The sequence below is a fragment of the Oryx dammah genome, unplaced genomic scaffold (assembly GCF_014754425.2).
Source record: "Oryx dammah isolate SB20612 unplaced genomic scaffold, SCBI_Odam_1.1 HiC_scaffold_18, whole genome shotgun sequence".
Taxonomy (NCBI): domain Eukaryota; kingdom Metazoa; phylum Chordata; class Mammalia; order Artiodactyla; family Bovidae; genus Oryx; species Oryx dammah.
In genome coordinates this window covers 33,503,651-33,526,463 of record NW_024070202.1, presented here as the reverse complement: position 1 = coordinate 33,526,463, position 22,813 = coordinate 33,503,651, and the positions used below count along the sequence as shown (strand labels likewise).

General features: G+C 38.3%; 1 protein-coding gene across 5 annotated transcripts in view; it reads left to right on the top strand.

Annotated features, from left to right (window-relative positions):
• Positions 1 to 22,813, top strand: part of CROT (carnitine O-octanoyltransferase) — a 51,230-nt gene that overhangs the window by 26,186 nt on the left and 2,231 nt on the right. For all 5 annotated transcript variants that reach the window (XM_040260695.1, XM_040260698.1, XM_040260699.1 and 2 more), the window contains 10 exons: positions 1,813 to 1,906; positions 2,733 to 2,858; positions 4,856 to 4,957; positions 8,140 to 8,223; positions 8,305 to 8,412; positions 8,639 to 8,769; positions 16,305 to 16,428; positions 17,775 to 17,853; positions 17,942 to 18,035; positions 18,152 to 18,271. In XM_040260695.1, the coding sequence (XP_040116629.1) occupies positions 1,813 to 1,906; positions 2,733 to 2,858; positions 4,856 to 4,957; positions 8,140 to 8,223; positions 8,305 to 8,412; positions 8,639 to 8,769; positions 16,305 to 16,428; positions 17,775 to 17,853; positions 17,942 to 18,035; positions 18,152 to 18,271 (1,062 nt within the window). The remainder of the gene's footprint in view (positions 1 to 1,812; positions 1,907 to 2,732; positions 2,859 to 4,855; positions 4,958 to 8,139; positions 8,224 to 8,304; positions 8,413 to 8,638; positions 8,770 to 16,304; positions 16,429 to 17,774; positions 17,854 to 17,941; positions 18,036 to 18,151; positions 18,272 to 22,813) is intronic.

Sequence of the window (22,813 nt, the reverse complement as noted above, 5' to 3'; positions counted from 1 at the left end):
AACTACCACACAATTGCACTCATCTCACTCGCTAGTAAAGTAACACTCAAAATTCTCCAAGCCAGGCTTCAGCAATACGTGAACCGTGAACTCCCAGATGTTCAAGCTGGTTTTAGAAAAGGCAGAGGAACCAGAGATCAAATTGCCAACATCCATTGGATCATCGAGAAAGCAAGAGAGTTCCAGAAAAACATATTTCTTCTTTATTGACTATGCCAAAGCCTTTGACTGTGTGGATAACCACAAACTGTGGAAAATTCTTCAAGAGATGGGAATACCAGACCACCTGACCTGCCTCTTGAGAAATCTGTATGCAGGTCAGGAAGCAACAGTTAGAACTGGACATGGAACACAGACTGGTTCCAAATAGAGAAAGGAGTATGTCAAGGCTGTGTATTGTCACCTTGCTTATTTAACTCAGAGTACATCATGAGAAACACTGAGCTGGATGAAGCACAAGCTGGAATCAAGATTGCCAGGAGAAATATCAATAACCTCAGATATGCAGATGACACCACCCTTATGGCAGAAAGTGGAGAAGAACTAAAGAGCCTCTTGATGAAAGTGAAAGAGGAGAGTGAAAAAGTTGTCTTAAAACTCAACATTCAGAAAACTAAGATCATGGCATCTGGTCCCATTACTTCATGGGAAATAGATGGGGAAATAGTGACAGACTTTATATTCTTGGGCTCCAAAATCACTGCAGATGCTGACTGCAGCCATGAAATTAAAAGACACTTGCTCCTTGGAAGAAAAGTTGTGACCAACTTAGACAGCATATTAAAAAGCAGAGACATTACTTTGCCAAGAAAGGTCCATCTAGTCAAGGCTATGGTTTTTCCAGTAGTTATGTATGGATGTGAGAGTTGGACTATAAAGAAAGCTGAGTGCCAAAGAATTAATGCTTTTGAATTGTGGTGTTGGAGAAGACTCTTGAGAGTCCCTTGGATAGCAAGGAGATCCAACCAGTCCATCCTAAAGGAAATCAGTCCTGAATATTCATTAGAAGGACTGATGCTGAAGCTGAAACACCAATACTTTGGCCACCTGATGCAAAGAACGGACTTATTGGAAAAGACCCTGATGCTGGGAAAGATTGAGGGTGGGAGGAGAAGGGAACGACAGAGGAAGAGATAGTTGGATGGCATCACCCACTCAATGGACATGAGTTTGAGTAAACTCCAGGAGTTGGTGATGGATAGGGAGGCCTGGTGTGCTGCAGTCCATGGGGTCGCAAAGAGTCAGACACAACTGAGCAACTGAACTGAATAGTCTTTATAATGATTTTAAGTAACAATGGCACATGTGAAAATATTTAAAACTACATGATGTTTCTACTTTGGGGATTAAACCCAAGTATTAACTGGGTATAGAATAAGTCCTCTGTTACTATATTCACATAGTTTTTAGTTAGATAAAATGTATATGATATTTGTGAGTTTATGTACCAGAATATTTTTAAATTTCTCCATTATGCAGGGCATTTACTTGGATCTTGGAAGTGCATGTACCTTTTGAAAGTATAAATTATATCAAGCGGAAAATTTATTTGCTTAAGCTCTTGTCAAGTATACTGATGATATTAATAGGCACATAATCACTGTGACGGAAAAAAAGGTGCAGGAGATAACTCCATTGCTGTAGAGACAATAATCCCTTTCTTTGGATAATACGGAATACAATATGATTCTTTGGATAATATTTTAATTAAAATACTTAAATACTAATAAACTTTGTAACCTATGAAAGGCCAAAGTAGCTAGTGCTCCTACCTGTGCTCTTTTTGAATCTTCCTTATTTAATCTTCCAAAGGCAGTTGACATACATCCAAAAGAAATGCCACAGTGAACCCGACGGACCTGGGGTAGCAGCATTAACTACCGAGGAGCGAACTCGATGGGCTAAGGTTATAATTTACATTTTTCTTTTCTTTAGAGGTACAGTTGACTTACAACATTATATTCAGGTATACACATAAGGATTCAGTATTTGTTTCTATTGAGAAATATCACAGTAAATCTAGTTAATGTCCATCACCGTACGGAAAATTTAAAAATATTTTTCTTGTGATGAGAACTTTTAAGATCTACTCTCTAGCAACTTTCAAATATGCAGTACAATATTATTAACTATAATTTAGAATTGGGGAGAGGATATACTTTTATTTTGTTTACATTTAAACTTCAAACACTCAGCTCAAGGACATGCTGGCCCTTGGAAATAAAGACAAATGAACAGACAGCTTTAAGCAGTTTTAAATATATTGTACAATATTGAACAATCAGAAAATCTAGGGGGAGGCATAACTTTATGTGTGGTTAGTCACTCAGTCATATTGACTTTTTGTGACCCCGTGAACTGTAGCCCACCAGGCTCCTCTGTTTATGGGATTCTCCAGGCAAGAATACTTGGGTGGGCAGCCATTTCCTTCTCCAGGGGACCTTCCCAACTGAGAGATGGAACATGGGTCTGCTGACTTGCAGGCATTTTCTTTACTGTCTGAGCACTCAGGAAAGCGAGCATAACTTTATAGCTTTATACATTTAGCAGCACAAGTGTAGGGACTAGGCATGCTTTTGGAGAAGAAAACCTGTTCAGGACTCAGCACAGAGGTCCTTGAATTTACACTTTTCTTGATGAACCTTTTCACTAACTTTTCAAAAACCTGTTGAGCTTTTCTGACCATTTTATATTTAACTTGTAACATTTTATTTTTTCTTCTTGCCCTTTAGGCACGAGAATATTTGATTAGTCTTAATCCAGAGAACCTGACTATATTAGAAAAAATTCAGAGCAGTTTACTGGTATTTTGTTTAGACGATGACAGTCCACACGCTACACCAGAAGATTATTCTCAGGTATTCAACTATCCTGTTCCGTTATTTCTCTTTTTTTTCTTAAGAATTTATTCATTTTTGGCTGTGCTGGGTCTTTGTTGCTTTGCATGGGCTTTCTTTCCAGTTGCGGCAAGCGGGATGTACTCTCTGGTTGCTGTGTGTGGGCTTCTCATTGCGGTGGCCTCTCTTGTTGTGGAGCACAGGCTCTAGGTGCATGGGTTTCAGCAGCTACCACTTATGGGCCAGACCTCTGTCCCCTGTGTTGGCAGACGGATTCTTAACTATGAGACCACCAGGAAAGTCCCTTGTTTTATTTTTTCCCACAGAGTTTTCTGGAGAACTCTTGTGTAAATTGAACGTGAGAAAAATTTTTTTTTTAAAGAATCACTTTATTAAGTATAATTGACATGCAAAAAACTGTATATATTTAATGTATACAACTTAGTTTGAAGTATACACCTATAAAACCACCTTGAAACATAATCGTGAAAACAATTGTTTCCTAGATTTTGGCAACATCTTTTATCTTGAAATGGGGTAGCTAAGAAAAGAAAGCACAAATACTAAGTCATAAAATATAAATATTTTGTGCAAGCTTTTAAAACGTTTCTTAGCTACACACACATAAGATTATACATAAATAAATAATACTTTGTAAATCCTTGCCACATTGTTCAGCTCTGTTTAGAAAGAAAGAAAATGAAGTCGCTCAGTTGGGTCTGACTCTTTACTACCCCATGGACTGTAGCCTCTGTCCATGGGGTTTTCTGGGCAAGAGCACTGGAGTGGGTTGCCATTTCCTTCTCCAGAGGATCTTCCCGACTCAGGGATTGAACCTGGGTCTCTCACATTGTAGGTAGACGCTTTACCGTCTGGGCGGCAAGGCTGCTTAGGCAGATCTTATATGTTGTTTACAGAAGTATAAGTATTATTTGATTGTCACATGCTTGTGACATGGCAGTGGTTCCCAACCTTTCCATTGATTATATATACAGAAAATTTGCATAAGGCATGGGGGCAAAATGAGCTTTTCAAACCAAAGGTGACATGAAAACCTACCTATAGCCCACAGCAGTAGGCCTTGATACCTGAGTTGGTGAGGTCTGTCCTAAGAATTACATCACTCTTGTGACTTATTTTATCATTTGGTTTTGTAGAACACACTGACGTTAGTGAGTTTAAGGATAATTGGGGTTTTATTTATTTATTTATTTTGGGACATTACCATTTCCTGGGAAAAAAATAAAAGATGAGCAGTTGTATTTGTAGGAATCTCAGAATCTTTGCATCCATCAGTATTAAATGAGAGAAATAAATAATATTGGATTGAAAAATTTTGTGGCTTGAAAACAATTTTTCCCTTGTTAGCTGCTTTTTTAAAAGTAGAATCAACAACAAGCTTCTTGAGGAAGAATATATTTTAATTAAATGTTGCTCAGTTGCTGCAGCCTACAGTTAGACATATTTAGATTGCTGCTCATTAAATATACACACATGTGCTCACACACACAAGTACATACATAATAGAAGTTTCACAAAACAGTAATTGCTTTGACTGTGATATACTCTGATATTTATGTTCTATTGTTATTCTTTTTGTAAAGATGTTTACAGTGATTTCCTGCCTCACTTATAGCCAAAACCTAGCATTTGAGAAAGTGGCTGAGTGGGATATGAATTCTTGAAATGTTTTCCTTGTAACTAGATTTTCATGACTAAAGTAATCAATGCTTCTTATCCTATTAAAGTTGCAAACACCTTGTCCTTTCACTTTGATATTCTCTAAACATTCATGAATATTGTCCCATCCTCTTTTCTGGTAGAATTTGTTGGATTTTGAGTATTTAAATAGTCAGGACCTAAATTATTATTTCTTGAGAATAGCTATTATTTTATTAAATTTTGTTTACCTGAAGAGAGGAAAAGTGAGATCATGTGTGTTTGTGTGTATTTAAGATACAAATACTTAAAAACAAATATTAAGATTCTTTTAATTTGAAATAATAAATTTATTTTAGATTTCTGCAAAGATTCTTAATGGAGATCCAACAGTACGCTGGGGTGACAAATCTTATAACTTGATTGCCTTTTCTAATGGAGTATTTGGCAGTAATTGTGATGTAAGTAAACTACTGAAGTTACTTTTTCCTTTTACTCTTTTCAGTTAAATGAGTGGCAGTAATCTACAATAGTTAGGCTGTCCTGTGGCAGGATAATAAATCATTTTTTAGCTTTATGGCATTAGAGTAAAAGTTTTAGTTATGAATTCTCAGTGAAAACAGTATAGGACAAATTATTTTCGTCTGTAGTTAGGCTAACAGTTTGATGTGTGTCTATAAAATGGCATTTGCATGTATCTTTATGTAGTAGAAGCTCTTTTAAAATCTACTGCTACTTGTTGAAAATTACAACACATTTAAAAAGGTATAGCATTATGTATATGTTCTGTGCATGAGAAATATATGTGGCTATATTTGTACATTTACCTAGTAATTTTGTAACTTTGTTAAAAAAAATGACACATGATCTTTGGAACATTATTTACTTCTGGATATTAAAATATGTGGTGCTGGATAGCATTTTTTTTAACCTTCTTTATAAAATATATGTACACACACACCCAACTTGTTTCTCTTCTGTTCTCCTATGGTTGTCTTTATAATCTCTACCCTGCCATTTTCTGATGGACATTCAGGAGGTCTATGAACCAAGAAAATGAAGAAATCAACCTAAGTCAGAATTCCAATCTATATTTACAATCTTGTTATATAACTTTTCATAAAGTATGTGACTTGGTATAAAGTAGTATGAGATAGATTTTTTTGTTTGTTTGTGTCTGGGGGCTTTCCTCCAAAAGATTTAGTGACTGTAAAATACTAAAAAGACCTGTAATGTTGATCTGGATTCAGTAGTTGTATTAATCAGTAATTTTTTTCAGTTTTAGGTGATAGAAACCTAAACTGTCATCACCTTACGGAGATATTTATGGCATGGGGTACAGCTAAATTTGGGTTAGGCTGACTTCCAGTGTCCAAATGCTTTTATTAGAAAATTCTGCATTTTTTGGCCTCACTTTCCTACACTCAGCTTTATTTTTGTGTAGACGATACCACGTGATGGTTTTACCTGCAGTCTCATGTTTTCACAGCTCTCCTAGTAGGTTATTGTTCTCCATGGAAATAGCCAGCTTTTTATTTTTATTTTTTTAACCCCTCTGGTTCCAGCAAAAGACCTGAGAATAATGCTGGTTGGTTGTATCAGCCTGTGTGAATCTTGTGCACATTCCAGGGAGTCCACCTGGCCTGGGTCACATGCCAAACCTTGAGACCCAGCTAGTAGAATCACTCGCTCATTCAAACCACCACAGAGATGTGCGCTGGTTGCCTAAAGAAAAATAAAGTAGTTGTTACTGCCGAAGAAGGGGGAGTGGTTGATGTGCAGGTAGTAGAATGTCTGTTAACAGTTGTCTTTCTTCTTCCTTAAGAGTCCCCTGTTGACAAAAGATTTCTTGTTAATTGCCTCAGCTTTTTTCTCTTCAGCTCCTTGTTTCATTCTTCTTAACCTCCCCCTTCTGGTTTGCAGCCTCACTGTTTCCTGGAAACTGTGCTTTGTAAAGTAGTTAACACCCTTCTGGCTCCTTCCTTCCATCTCTCCCTGACTTGTCGGATGCAGAGGGATGCCCCTCTTCTTCATGCGCATCTCACGTTGCCTTCATCCTCCTAACAGCCTCTTCCTGTCTCCACATTCTAAAACTGAGCTTAATATTAGTCATAACCATTTTCCCCCTCTGCCTGCTCTCTCTTCTGGTTTGTTTGCACTTATATTTTTCTAGTGTTTACTTGGTACTCTCATTTTGAGAGTTTTGTTTCACTGTGTGTTAAATTGTCCAAACCGAGTGTTACATTGTTATGTAAGGGTTAAGTTACTCTCATCATCAAGAGTTTATCTTCTTGCTTTCCTCCCTCACTCCCAGCCCCCTAAAATTACCACCTTGTACTACTTTGATTTTTACTGATGGCAGCAATATCCTGTGGTTTGCTCAAATTCAGAAGAAAGTATTTTTAATCATATTTTCTATTTTGGGATAAAAATACTGGTCCTATAATGAGCATGTGTCTTTGTACAACTGAGATACTTTCTTTCAGTAAAGTGTGTGGACACGTTTTATGTGTATGCATTATCCCCCATATATTTATAAAATTGATCTGATGGTCTTCATTAGATAATATGCTTTCAAAATTCCATGTAGGTTACTCTTGCAACCCAAGATGATTACCGAAAATACCATTTAACCTAATATAAAACATTATTAGTAAAGCATATATACTATAAAGTTAATTTGCTCTTAATCTAGAGTCGTGTTGCTGCTCTCTTACATTGGTACTAGAATAGGTGCTTTATTGATTAGACTACATAATCGCATTTCCCTCTCGGAATTTAAAATCCTGGGGTCAGATGTTTTGTCTTCTCTTTGTTAAAAGGTTTTGTGGAGATCACATTTGTTGTTGTTCAGTTGCTCAGTCGTGTCTGACTCTTTGCATCCCCATGGACTACAGCACGCGAGGCTTCCCTGTCCTTCACTCTCTCCCAGAGTTTGCTCAAACTCATGTCCATTGAATCAGTGATGCCATCCAACCATATCATCCTCTGTCACCCCCTTCTCCTCCTGGCTTCAATCTTTCCCAGCATCAGGATATTTTCCAGTGAGTCAGCTCTTTGCATCAGGTAGCCAAAGTATTGGCACTTCAGTATTGCTCTTCTTACTGGTTGCATTTTAACACTATTGTCTCAGTGAAATAATATATGCAATGTCTGTGAAAATTCGTTGTAAAGCTACAGAATACTATGCAGGTGTGAGATGCAGTTAGAAAAGGGCTTGTCCATGCCCCGTGGGTCTTGTTACCTGTGTGCTGTCACTGGCAGCTCCATCTGCTTTTTCACAGTGCTCTCACCACTTCTTAACATTTGACCACTGTGTATGTATATGTGTGTACTTCCTTTAACTTCCAGGACAAATAGCAATTGTTTTCTCTTTATGATTCATATTTACTTTACATCCTTTCCCATTACTTCAAGAGCCCCGATTAGGTGCTTCTGACTTTAAATATTCATTCTTTCTCAGAAAATAAAATACATCAGTTACTTACTATACTGTAGAATATCCCTATCTTTATCATTATGAGTTGAGGCATATGAGAATTCTGCTCTTGTGTGTTAAGAGTGGGGCAAAAATGAAAATAAAATACTGGGTCAAGTCTTAACTCACATAAAGTATTCAAAATCTTATATGTTTTCATTTTAGCATGCTCCTTTTGATGCAATGGTTCTGGTAAAAATCTGCTATTATATTGATGAGAAAATTCTTGAGAATGAAGGAAGATGGAAGGTATGTTAGAACAAATGATTTCCTCCCTTTTCGCCTCATATTTTTATAGATACAGTGTTTTTAAGTTTTCCCTATTTTCAGGGCTCAGAAAAAGTACGGGATATACCGGTTCCAGAGGAGCTTGTTTTCACTGTGGATGAAAAAGTACTAAATGACATCAACCAAGCTAAGGCCCAGTATTTCAAGCAGGTAGATTTTTCACTTTTCTCTTTGATAGTTAATACTTTATCTTTTAATTACTGTGTATGACTATTTGGCTATCATCCACGTATGATGGCATAAAACATTTAAAAGTTATAGCTTTCAACATCTTTATTTCTGTTTTATTTGTTTAATGCTAATGATAATTTGGTTATCTTTGGGGGTATTCTCCTTGGGTATATGTTCACTCTTCCCATTTAATTCTGTTTGTTAGGTGTCTGATCTCCAGCTTGTGGTGTATGCCTTTACAACTTTTGGCAAAAAGCAAACCAAGAAGAAGCAGCTTCACCCTGATACATTTATTCAGCTGGCACTTCAGCTGGCCTATTACAGACTTCATGGACGGTGAGGACCAATCCTTCTCCATTTTCAGAGTCTGGAGGCCAGAGGGGGGTATCTGTACTCTAGCTGTCCCAGTGCAACTCCCCAGTGTCTCCGCTGAGGCTTTTCCCCCACTTGGCACTGTGCCCTAATTTGTACTTTCATCAGCAGTGTTGTTACGTTTCCGTCTGTGACACTTTGATAGTCTTCCCTTGTTTTTCATCACCTTGATACTTTTGAAGTACCTGTTCTCATCTTACAGAGGTTTGCCATGCTTTGGAATTCAGATCACTTGGTTTTCTTGAAGCCTGTTTTCAAATGGGTTCATGACAAGATACAGTTTTATGGAATCTAGTCTTTACTCATTTTTAGGATAAGAGAGATGGTATGTTGTGACTTTCTACATCCTAAGCAGAAGTGGAAGCTTCTTGATCTTTTTAGAATTTTATCCGAGAATATGTATCTTTATGTTTTTAAAGTTTATCTTTGGTTGAGCTGGGTCTTCATTGCTGTGCATGGGCTTTCTTTAGTCGCAGAGGGCGGCAGTTACTCTTCGTTGCTGTCCATGGACTTCTCATTGCAGTGGCTTCTCTAGTTTTCAGTGTACATGTCTTTTTGTCTCCTTGGGTAAACTTAGTCCTAAGTGTTCTTTTTGACGCTATTGTAAATTGTTTTCTTGATTTACTTTTCAGATTACTTATTGCTAGTGTATAGAAATGCAACTGATGTTTGCATGTTGATGTCATACCCTGAAAAAACTGAATTCATTTATTAGCTCCAACAATATTTTTGTAGATTCTTTAGCATTTTCCATATATAAGACCAGATATCTGTGAATAGAGATAGCTTCAGTTTTTCCTTTCTGATTTGGATGCCTTTTATTTCTTTCTTTATAGCTAAAACAGCCAGTACTATGTTGAATAGAATTAGCAGAAGCAGGCATCCTTGTCTTATTATTCATCTTTGCTGGGAAATTTTTGGTTTTCCACCACTGAGTATGGTGTTAACTGTGGGTTTTTCATAAATCTTTATCATATTGAGGAAATTCCTTTGTTCACTTTTTATTATGGGAGAGTGTGAGATTTTATAAAAAGCTGTTTCTGTATCAATTGTGATTATCATGTAGGTCTTTTTCTTCATTCTATTAATGTGGTATATTACATTGATTTTCATATGTTGCACCATCCTTGCATTCCTGGGATAAATCCTACTTGGTCATGGTGTACAGTAAGATCCCTACATACAAATGAGTTCTGTTCTGAGTACTCATTTGTGAGTCCAGTTTGTTAGTAAGTCCCACAAAGTTAGCCTAGGTACACAACTAACATAGTCAACTGTATAGTACTGTACTGCAGTAGGTTTATATATTTCACACAAATAATATATAAAAAACAAACACAAAAAATAAAACATTTAATCTTGCAGTACAGTACCTTGAAGAACACAGTAGTCCAGTACAACAGCTGGCATATGGAGGCTGGCACTGAATGAACAAGAAGAATTACTGACTGGAGGAGGCAGAGATGGGGAGATGATGGAGCTGAAGGGTCATTAGCAATAGGAGATGGAGGGCAGTTTGAACAACCACTTGCAGAGGATGCATGCTCATGGCAGTGTACACCAGACATGTGAACTAACTCACATGATTGATGTGAACACACGTTCACATCTTTGAAAGTTGGCAGCTTGAAGGTTCATATGTAGGAGACTTACTGTGTCATCCTTTTAATCTGCTGTTAAATTCAATTTGCTGGTAAAGTGGAGAGGATTTTTGCATCTATTCCCTGATGGCTCAGCATGTAAACAATCCGCCTGCAGTGCAGGAGACATAGGAGACATGGGTTTGATCCCTGGGTCAGGAAGATCCTCTGGAGGAGGAAATGGCAATCTACTCCAGTATTCTTGCCTAGAGCATCCCATAGACATAGGAGCCTGGCAGGCTACAGTTTATGGGGTCCCAAAGAGTTGGATGTGACTGAGTGATAATATTTGGATTTTGGACATAAGGAATATCTGTCTGTAGTGTCTATTCTTACAATATTTTTGCCTAATTTTGGTATCAGGGTGATGCTGGTCTCATTTTATGAGTAAGGAAATGATCCCTCCTCCCTAGTGTTTTTGGAAGAGTTTGAGAAGGATTGGTGGTTGATTTTTTTAAAATTTAGAATTCATCAGTAAAGCCATCTGGTCCAAAACTTAACTTTGTAGGGAGGTTTCTGATTGCTGATACATCTCATTACTTGTTATACGTCCTGTCATATTTGTTTTTTTCTTGAGTTAGATATGGTCATTTGTGTATTCCTCAGAATATGTCCATTTCATCTAGGTTATCCAGTTTATTGTAAATGGTTGTGCAAAATAATTCTCTTACGGTGCTTTTTTATTTCTGTAAAGTCAATAGTAATGTCCTCTCTTTCATAGTTTATTGTAATAATTGATGTCTTCTCCCTTTTTTCTAGTCAGTACAGCTAAAAGCTTGTCAGTTTTGTTGATCTTTACAAAGAATCAACTTTTGGTTTAGTTCACTTTCTTTGTTTTTCATATCTGTATTTTGTTTATCTCTACTGTGATCTTAATTTTTTTTTTTGCTGGCTTTGGGTCTAGTTGGCTCTTCTTTTTCCTAATTCCTTAATATGTACAGTTAATTTACTGATTTGAGATTTTTTTCTTTAATATAAATATTTAGAGCCATAAATCTCCCTCTGAACAGTGCTTTTGCTTCATTCTATAAATTTTGGTAAGTTCTGTTCTGCTTTTCATTTATCTCAGTGTGTTTTCTGATATACCTTGTGATTTCTTCCCGACCAGTTGGTTAAGAGTGTGTTGTTTTATTTCTACATATATGTGAATTTTTCAGTCTTTCTTCTGTTGCTTTGTAGCTTCATCCTATTGTCAGTGAAGAAGATACTTTGTATGGTTCCAGTCTTTTTAAATTTATTGAGATATTCTGTGCCCTAATATATGGCTATCCTGGTGAATGTTCCATGTGTACTTGAAAAGAATTTATATTCTACTATTTCTTAGTGGCATATTCTCATTCTGCCTTTTGCACACGTGCACGCTAAATTGCTTCAGTTGTGTCTGACTCTTTGTGACCCTATGGACTGTAGCCCACCAGGCTTCTCTGTCCATAGGTTTCTCCGGGCAAGAATACCAGAGTGGGTTACCATGCCCTTCTCCACGGGATCTTCCCAGCTGAGGGACTGAACCTGCATCTCTGCATTGCAGGTGGATGCTTTACCTTTGAGCCGCTGGGGAAGCCCCTGTCTTTAGGTGTAGTTGCTGTTCAAGCCTTGAACAGTGTTGTTCAAGCCTTCTCTTCCCTTGTTCATCTTATGTCCACATGTTTTATCCTTTATTGAAAGTTGGATATTGAAGTCTGTGACTGTTGTTGTAGAGCTGTCTAGTTTTCTTTTCAATTCTGTTGGAGTTTGCTTCATGTATCTTCGAACTCTCTTGTTTGGTACATGTATTTTTATAGTTGTTATGTCTTGATGAGTTATATCTTTCATCAGTATAGAATGTCCTGTTTGTCTCATTCAACTTTTCACTTAAAATACAGTTTGTCTGATAATAATACTGCCACTCCAAATAGAAAAAAAAAATCTGTAGCCACTCCAACTCTCTTTTGGTGACCATTTTTTTCAACCTTTTATTTTTAACCTAATGTGAAGTCAGGTGGGCCTTAGGAAGGATCACTACAAACAAAGCTAGTGGAGGTGATGGAATTCCAGTTGAGCTATTTTAAATTCTAAAAGAGGATGCTGTGAAAGTGCTGCACTCAATATGTCAGCACATTTGGAAAACTCAGCAGTGGCCACAGGACTGGAAAAGGTCAGTTTTCATTCCAATCCCTAAGAGAGGTAATGCCAAAGAATGCTCAAACTACAACACAGTTGCACTCATCTCACACGCTAGTAAAGTAATGCTCAAAATTCTCCAAGCCAGCCTTCAGTAATGTGAACCGTGAACTTCAAATGTTCAAGCTGGTTTTAGAAAAGGCTGAGGAACCAGAGATCAAATTGCCAACATCCGCTGAATCATTGAAAAAGCAAGAGAATTCCAGAAAAACATCTATTTCTGCTTTATTGACTATGCCAAAGCCTTTGACTGTGTGGATCACAATAAACTGTGGAAAATTCTTCACAGATGGGAATACCAGACCACCTAACCTGCATCTTGAGAAACCTGTATGTAGGTCAAAAGCAACAGTTAGAACTGGACATGGAACAACAGACTGGTTCCAAATAGGAAAAGAAGTACGTCAAGGCTGTATATTGTCACCCTGCTTATTTAACTTATATGCAGAGTACATCATGAGACATGCTGGGCTGGAAGAAGCACAAGCTGGAATCAAGACTGCCGGGAGAAATATCAATCACCTCAGATATGCAGATGACACCACCCTTATGGCAGAAAGTGAAGAGGAACTAAAGAACCTCTTGATGAAAGTGAAAGAGGAGAGTGAAAAAATTGGCTTAAAGCTCAACATTCAGAAAACGAAGATCATGGCATCTGGTCCCATCACTTCATGGGAACTAGATGGGGAAACAGTGGAAACAGTGTCAGACTTTATTTTTGGGGGCCTCAAAATCACTGCGAATGGTGATTGCAGCCATGAAATTAAAAGACATTTGCTTCTTGGAAGGAAAGTTATGACCAATCTAGGTAGCATATTCAAAAGCAAAGACATCACTTTGCCGACTAAGGTCCATCTAGTCAAGGCTATGGTTTTTCCAGTGGTCATGTATGGATGTGAGAGTTGGACTATAAAGAAAGCGGAGCCAGAAGAATCGATGCTTTTGAAGTGTGGTGTTGGCGAAGACTCTTGAGAGTCCCTTGGACTACAGGGAGATCCAACCAGTCCATTCTAAAGGAGATCAGTCCTGGGTGTTCATTGGAGGGACTGATGTTGAAGCTGAAACTCCAATACTTTGGCCACCTGATGCTGAGAGCTGACTCATTTGAAAAGACCCTGATGCTGGGAGGGATTGGGGCAGAAAGAGAAGGGGACAACAGAGGATGAGATGGTTGGATGGCATCAGCGACACAATGGACATGGGTTTGGGTGGACTCCGGGAGTTGGTGATGGACAGGGAGGCCTGGCATGCTGCTGTTCATGGGGTCACAAAGAGTCAGACACGACTGAGCGACTGAACTGTACTGAACTGTTTTCGTATCTAAAGCAAGTCTCTTGAGGATAGTATATAGACTATGCTTTTGTTCATTTTGCCAATATCTACCTTTGGAGAGTTTAATATATTAATATTTAAGATAATTACTGATGAGGGGAATTCTGCCCTTTTGCTATGTATTCTGTAGGTCTTATGTGTTTTTGTTCTTCAATTCCTTCATTCCTGCCTTTTTTGGTATTTTAGTTGATTTTTTTTTTTTTTGGTAGTGTATCATTTTGATTTCCCTGTCTTTTTTGTCTCTATTTTTTAAGCTGTTTTCTTTATGGCTACCTTGGAAATTACATTTAACATCTTAAATCTATAACAACATAGTTTGAATAATACCAGCTTAGTTTCAGTAGTATACACTGTGCTTTTGTCCATCATGGTGCTGTCCTCTTTATTTTGTCACGGATTACATTTTTTTACATTGTGTGTTCATTAACATAAATTTTTATTACTATTTTATGTATTTGTCCTTTAAGTAAAAAAACTGTTAAGCATTTTTGCTCTGTCTCCCATGTTTCCTATAAACGGATAGTTAGATTTGGAAACTTGAAAACAGTAATCAGTAAATTTTATTATTTTTTATAACAGTAAATGAAATAGTTCATCTTATTTGTTTCCTATCATTTCCTGTTCAGTTTTTAAGCCAACACCCATTATAAAGTTTCCTCCCTGATAATTTTACCTAATGGTTTCAGTGGCCATTGATGATCATTACCAAGATCTCTATTATTCCATTACAAGTTGCTGAGTAGTGATATTTTTGAATTCATTCTTACTGCTGTTATTTTAAAATTTTTTTAAAAGGTTTTTTATGTGAGCCATTTTTAAAGTCTTTGTTGAATTTGTTACAGTATTGCTTCTGTTTTGGTTTTTTGGCCAGGAGGTATGTGGTATCCTAGCTCCCCGACCAGGAATTGAACCCACACCCCCTACAATGGAAGGCAAAGTCTTACTCACTGGACTAGGAGGGAAGTCCCTAGATTGTTACACTTTCTCCTTTACATTTTGAAAAGATACTATTTCAGCTCGGGGAGATAGTCTTATAGAAACACCTAACAGAGGAGGCCCAATAACTATTTGAGGGAATTTCTTGGTGGTCCAGTGGTTAAGACTGGGTGCTTTCACTACCATGGACCCAGGTTTGATCCCTGGTCAGGGAACTAAGATTCCACAAGCTGTGTGGCATGACCAAAAAATAAAAAAGCGTTTGACCCCTTTTAGTGCCCACTTGCAGACCTTTTACTCTAATTCCATTTGATTGTTTTAACTGAATTCCTATCACCAGGAAGGAGAGCTTTGTACTGAAAATTGTTATATCATTTATATCATTCTCCAACCCATGAAAATAGTCATCATCCTTGGGCAGCAGTTCCCAACCTTTCTGGCACCAGGGATGGGTTTTCTGGAAGACAGATTTTCCATGAGGAGAGGGGAGGGATAGTTTCAACATGATTTAAGCACATTACATTTATCATGCACTTTATTTCTAATATTACATCAGCTCCACCTCAGGTCATCAGGCATTAGATCCCAGAGGTTTGAGGACCCTTTGCCTAGGGAACTTATTAAATAATGCTGTTACTTAATTTTACAGTCATTCAAGCTCTGTATGAGGGAAGGAAAGGCCAAGCACTCTGTATTCTCTATTGCTGTGTAACGAATTACCCAATATCTTAGTAGCTTGGAACAACAAACACTTCCTTGTCATCTCGCATTTTCTGTCTGTCCGGAAGCCAGCTTAGCTGGATGCCTCTGACTTCAGTTGTTATAGTCAGGGTGTCAGCCAGCGCCGTGCCCTCACCTGAAGGCACTCCTGCAAGAGGATCTGCATCTAGTCTCACGCACACGGTTATTAGTGAGGTGCCCTTCCTCCCAAGCTCTTGTCTAGAGGCCTCTCTACAGGGCAGCCCCCAGCATGACAGCAGGCTTTCCTCAGAGTGAGGAAGTGAGAGTGCATGAGAGAGCTCACTTTGTAACCTGATTTCAGAAGTGACTTCCCCCTGCTTTTGTCCTGTTCTTTTTGTTAGAAAGAAGACACCGAGGCCATCCTACACCCAACGTGAGAGGTTATACCAGGGCATTAGGAGCAGGAGGCAGGGACCACTGGAGGCATCTTAGAGGCCACCTAGCACAGACACCAAAGCATACAACCTGATGGCAGCCACGCCTTTGAAACATTTGTTATACCAACCCTGAGTAGTTTTTGCTCTTGGCTGTTGAAAATAGCCTCTTGTTATTGAAAATCTCAGTTGCAGTCTATATCATAGAACTTAATCTCTGACCAAAGCCAGCTTTACTAGGTAAACTCTTTGTAGTAACATTATAGTGTTTTCTTTCTCATGATACATTCTCTTTCGTTTTCATTTTTTCTTATAGTCCCGGTTGCTGCTATGAAACAGCTATGACAAGATTATTTTATCATGGCCGTACAGAGACTGTGCGACCATGTACAGTAGAAGCAGTCAAATGGTGCCAGTCTATGCAGAATCCTTCTACCAGTGTGAGTATTCAAAAAGAAAAAAGATAAGTTGTTTGTTCTAAAGGAAACCTGATCCTTGCATAACTAACTTCTTCAAATCCCTGAATCAGTAAAATATTTTCAAACCTTTTTTCCTGGGAACTGTCAAACATTTCTTCATTTGCCAGCGAAGTATGTATTTGGAGAGAGTAAGAAACAGGGAAGACCTGATAAGCCCATTTGTATCATCTAGGCAAAGTAGTTTCCCACACCTGAGTACTTCACTACTGTTGATCTGCCTTTAGATAACACCCATACAATGCAGACTGTTCCCAAACACCTTTACAAGGAAACTTTTCTTGATGTGGTTGAATGTTTTTGAAATGAGATTTTTTTTATATTAGAACCAATATAGCTTTATATGTTTTGTTTTGTTTTATACTCACTTTTAAGCATTTACCACAAAAGGGTAGTACATTCTCACTGCTGTTTTGGTATTGCACTTGCTTCTTTAGTCTTGATAGGCATAGTTATATATTGTTGTTTAGTCACTGTTGTGTCTGACTCTTCGCGACCCCATGGATTGTAGCCCACCAGGCTCCTCTGTCCCTGGGATTTCCCAGACAAGAATAATGGAGTGGGTGACCACTTCCTTCTCCAGGGGATCTTCCTGACCGAGGGATCGAACCCCTGTCTCCTGCATTGCAGGTAGATTCTTTACCACTGAGCCACCAGGAAAGCACCTAGTTATATAAGTGTTACCTTATTTTAATTTCATGGAGCTGCTTAATTATCTTTTTTGTACAACTATGCTTTTGTTTTGAAATCATAATTGCTTTTGTCTTTATACTTGTTAATATCACTTTAACGCTACCCACAAGTTCCTATTTTCTTGTTCTGGAAAGGAAATAAGTTGCAGAGCATATAGGAAGGAAAAGGCAGTGGAAGAGGGGGTAAGGGTTGGGGGGAGGGATAGATTGGAAGTTTGGAATTGACATGAACACACTGATATATTTTAAATGGATAACCAACTAGGACCTACTATAAAGCATAGAGAAGTCTGCTCAGTATTCTGAGCATAATAACCTAAATGGGAAAAGAATCTGAAAAAGGATGGATAAATGTATATGTAGAACTGAATCACTTTGATGTGCACCTGAAACTAACACCACATTGTTAATCAACTATACCCCAATATAAAATATATTTTTTTTAAAAAGGCAATAGAAGTGTCAAAAAGACACAAAAATTATGTGTCTCAAGGTCTTTCTTGAAATCTTTCTTTTTTCGCTTCTAAATTACCCAAATTCTAATTACTTTGAGCTCAGGTTTTTCTGTTTGGTTTCTGTACAGTTTGTTATTAAAGTATCTCTTGATTTTTAATACAGCTTCTTGAGCAGCAGCACATGATGTTAGAAGCTTTTGCAAAACATAATAAAATGATGAAAGACTGTTCAACTGGAAAAGGTACTTACACTGGAATTACTATCACTCAAAAAAAAAATTCTCTTGTGCAGGAAACTCTTCTAACTTCAAGTTTGGGGTTCTATTGCAGGATTTGACCGTCATCTTTTAGGCCTCTCACTCATAGCAAAGGAGGAAGGCCTCCCTGTTCCAGAACTCTTCACAGACCCCCTCTTCTCCAAGAGGTAACATAAAGCAGTGTCTTGTCACCTCAGCAGTTCTTCCTGGATGTTAAAAGCTTTTCAGAAACAACATAAGCCTCTGTAAGCCTAGTAAAATATCCTTTCTTTGTGCTGTACAGTGGAGGAGGTGGAAACTTTGTTCTCTCAACCAGTCTGGTTGGTTATTTAAGAGTCCAGGGTGTGATGGCTCCCATGGTGCACAATGGCTATGGATTCTTCTATCATATCAGAGATGACAGGTAAGACTGCTCTTTTTTATTCTCACTGTGCTCATTTTTGTTGTTTGAATGTCTTCCCTCCACTATGATTCTGATGTTATCATCTGTTACTTGCTCCATGGGGAGTTATTTTTTTTACCACGTAGGTGTTTGATGCATAATTAGTCTCTCTTTCCTGCTTTTGAGACTTTGGTGAAATCAGTCCTTGAGGTGTTTTGTGCACAACACTGTTTCAAGATTGACTCAGTGACCATGTCATCATCATCCTCCAAAATCAGTACACATATTACCATACTTGTTCTACCTCAGCTATTTGATGCTAAGTTCAGGTAAAAACTGATAGTCTATATGTATGTGGTTGTTAGTACAGTCATAGACCATAGCAATGATACCAAGACAAGAGATAAGGTAAATTAATTTACATTCAGAAAAGGATGGTTTACCCTTTCAGATGCATTTCATTTTTATTGTATGGGGTTTGACTTAAATTTTTGGAGCGTGAGAAAGAAAATACTAAAACCTGGCAAGAGAAAGAGAGGTGGAGAACAAGATAATTAAGAATTGACAAAGACTTGGAAGGTCCCCATTCATAGAGTCTGGCTGTTTGTTTTGTAAGAGCTTGGGTCAGGGAATTAAAATAATGAGGCTACATTTAGCACTGTGTGAATAAGAAGAGAGCAGGCTTAGAAACATTTCAGGTGGAATGTGAAAAATGGAAGTAATGGTATGTCTGACATGTTTCACTTTCTAAAATACTGTTTTTCTACTTTTCCTTTTTTAAAGAATTTAGTATTATTTTTTTCAAAATTTTATTATCTGCCTCCATGTCAAGAGTGGTTTGTGTTTACCCGAGGTGCTTGTGTTTGTTGCCGTCTAAGTCTTGGATGGCATATTCCCATAGTCATATTTGCAGTTTCTATACATTAATTTATAAATTAATGATAAAGCTTAAACATGGATCTTATTATCCTTTTTTGTAATAGGCAGAAGTCAAAAATCATCATCACATTCAGAGAAAACTGAAGACTGTAGCATATTTCTTGGCAAGCCGTGGGTCTCACCTTGCATGCAGAGCTAAGAGTTTAGGCCAGATATGCCTCAGGGCTTTGACTTTTTGAAAAAATACATTTTTCATGATCCTGGGACGAAACTTCCATTCACTCATTCAGGAAATATTTAGTGAGAACTTACAATGTGCCAAAGATTGTTTTGGGTGCTCAGGACACAAGACAGACGAGATCCCCTCTCGTAGATCGTAGTTTTCACATGGGAAATAGAACAAAAGGAAACAAATAAGTAGGGTGACTGCAAATAATGATGAATATTGCGGAGGAAATAATTGAGTCACTGTGGTCATAGAAGCAAGCTGGCGGGGAGACAGAGCACTGCTTTATGTAGTGTGTGGTCAGGGGACGTGCCTGAGGAGGGCTGATGAGGCTGAGATGTCGAGGGTGTGAAGGAATTCATCATATGAATCGCTAGGAGGACAGCCCTCCAGCACCTGTCCCCTGCTCGCTCTGCAGCAGGTCCTCGGTGCTCTTCTTGCTTTCGCCTTTCCTTCCCTGCAGACCATTCTCTGCGCAGCAGCCCTGATGGCCAAATGGAACCCAGGTCATACTCTCCTACTCAGAACCCTCCGAGGGCTTTTCCTTTCAGTCACACAAGATCCAGAGTCCTCCTGAGAGACCTCATGATCTTGCTCTCATCTGCCTCTGACCTTGTCTCCTGCAGTGCTTCTGATTGCCTCCACTCCAGCCACAAAGGCTACCTTGTACCTGCCAGGAAAGCACTGTCCTCGGGGCCCTCACAGTTGTGATTTCCTCCTCTTAGTAGTCTCTTCCGCAGTATGTGCAAGGTGATCCCCTTATTTCAAAGGCTCTCATCAGAGAGGCCTTCCCTGACCACCTAGAATAGCAGTCCCCCTTCTCCACACACACCTGTTGTATTGTGACATTTATAACCACCCAGTGTGTGTGTATGTGTGTATTATCTCTCTTTACTTCCTAGAATATAAGCCTGCAAGAACATGATTTTTAATTTTTTAAACTCCAGCTCAACATGTTGTGCTCATGCCTATTTCCCAGTGATTTTGTGTTTAATAGAAGCACACAAGTCTGAGGATAGGGAAGAGCTTGGAATATTAAGGGGCAGTGTGGCTATACATTAACAATTTAGTGGGAAGTTGGTAGAAGAAGAGATAGAAGAAGGGGAGACCAGAGCTAAAACTGGTAGGAAGGGCAGTGTTCTCAACCCTGAATGCATCCAAGAATTACCTGGAGAGCTTTAGAAACAGTATTCCTGCAGGTACTGATTTGGTTGGGGCGCTCCGTTGAAGCAGGGCCTTGTAACATGGTAAGGAGTTTGGATTTCCTCCGAAAAGTAACGGGAAGCATTTTACCAATTTAAAGTATTAAAGTTACTTGTTTAATTTACATTTGAGAAGGACCCTTGGCTGTTATATGCAATATAAATTAGGTAGATAGTAATATGAACAAGCATGAGATGAAAGAAATCAGGAAACATGGATGGTATGTATGTTGAACAAGGCAGTTGATACTGAAGGTGGAGAGCAGTGGAGAGGTTTGAGAGATGTTTTGGAGGTAGAACCAGTAAGACTTATTGATGGATTACTGATTCCAATGGTGGCATTTACTGGGATGGAGAAAATTAGAGGGGAAATGGGCATGTTAGGGTGGAAGTAATAATTTCGTTTTGTACATGGTCACTTCAAAATTTCTGCTAATACAGGAATTAATTATAATTTGTATTTATATACAAGATAATATGCCAGTAGGCAGTTGGATATATGAGTTTTGAGCTCAGAAAACAAGTCAGAGCTCAAGGTGTACTCAATTTCTGAGTCATTACTGTGTATATACCCCAAATACATGGAAATTCTCTGAAAGGAATTTTTCATTCATTGTTAAGCTTGCAAATGTGTGACCTAGAGAAAGTTATTTTTGAAATAGCATTTTATTTTTATGTGTATTTCATGCTCGTTGTTAAAAAATTTTTTTTTTAAATTTTACTTTACAATTCTGTATTGGTTTTGCCATACATTGACATGGATCCACCACGGGTGTACATGCATTCCCAAACATGAACCCCCCTCCCACCCCCCTCCCCACAACATCTCTCTGGGTCATCCCCGTGTACCAGCCCCAAGCGTGCCGTATCCTGCATCGGACATAGACTGGCAATTCGATTCTTACATGATATTATACATGTTTCAATGCCATTCTCCCAAATCATCTCACCCTCTCCCTCTCCCTCTGAGTCCAAAAGTCCGCTATACACATCTTTGTCTTTTTTGCTGTCCTGCATACAGGGTCATCATTGCCATCTTTCTAAATTCCATATATATGTGTTAGTATACTGTATTGGTGTTTTTCTTTCTGGCTTACTTCACTCTGTATAATTGGCTCCAGTTTCATCCATCTCATCAGAACTGATTCAAATGTATTCTTTTTAACGGCTGAGTAATACTCCATTGTGTCTATGTACCACAAATATGGAAAAATATAAGAACAAATTTAACATTTCTGTTATAAGACATGACATTATTTTTCTAATCTATAATGTGCATAGATTATAGCATATGCTTTTTTATAAATGTAGATCATATCATAAGTATTTTAGCATCCTTTTTGTGAATTGCATTCTCAATATTATTTCAGCCATTTCTCAGTGCCATTAAATATGCTTTGAGGTATTTTTGGTTGAGTAATATTTAGTCTTGTTGTTTAGTCACTGAATTGTGTCTGATTCTCTGTGACCCAATGGACTGCAGCTCACCAGGTTTCTCTGTCCTTCACTATCTTCCAGAGTTTGTTCAAACTCATGTCCTTGAGTCAGTGATGCCATCCAGCCATCTCATCCTCTGCCGCCCTCTTCTTTTGCCCTCAGTCTTTCCCAGCATCAGTGTCTTTCCCAGTGAATTGGCTTTCCACATCAGGTGTCCAAAGTATTGGAACTTCAGTATCAATCCTTCCAATGAATATTCAGGGTTGATTTCCTTCAGGATTGACTGATTTGATTTCCTTGCAGTCCACGGGACTCTCAAGAGTCTTTCCAGCACAGTTGGAAAGCATCAACCTTCTTTATGGTCCAATTCTCACAACTGTACATGACTACAGGAAAAACCACAGATCTGGCTATACAGACCTTTTGTCAGAAAAGTGATGTCTCTGCTTTTGAATATACTTCTTGGTTTGTCATAGCTTTCCTTGCAAGGAGCAAGCAAGCATCTTTTACTTCCATGGTTCCAGTCACTGTCTGCAGTGATTTTGGAGCCCAGGAAAAGAAAATCTGTCACTGCTTCTACTTTTTCCCCTTCTGCTTGCCGTGAAGTGATGGGACTGGATGCTATGATCTTAGTTTTTTGAATGTTGAGTTTTAAGCTAGCTTTTTCACTTTCCTCTATCACCTTCATCAAGAGGCTCTTTAGTTTTTGGCCATTAGAGTGATATCATCTGCGTATCTGAGGTTTAGTCTTATGGATTTCCATAATTAAACCACTTCCCTACTATTTCCAGGTTTTCTCATTACAAATAATAATATGAT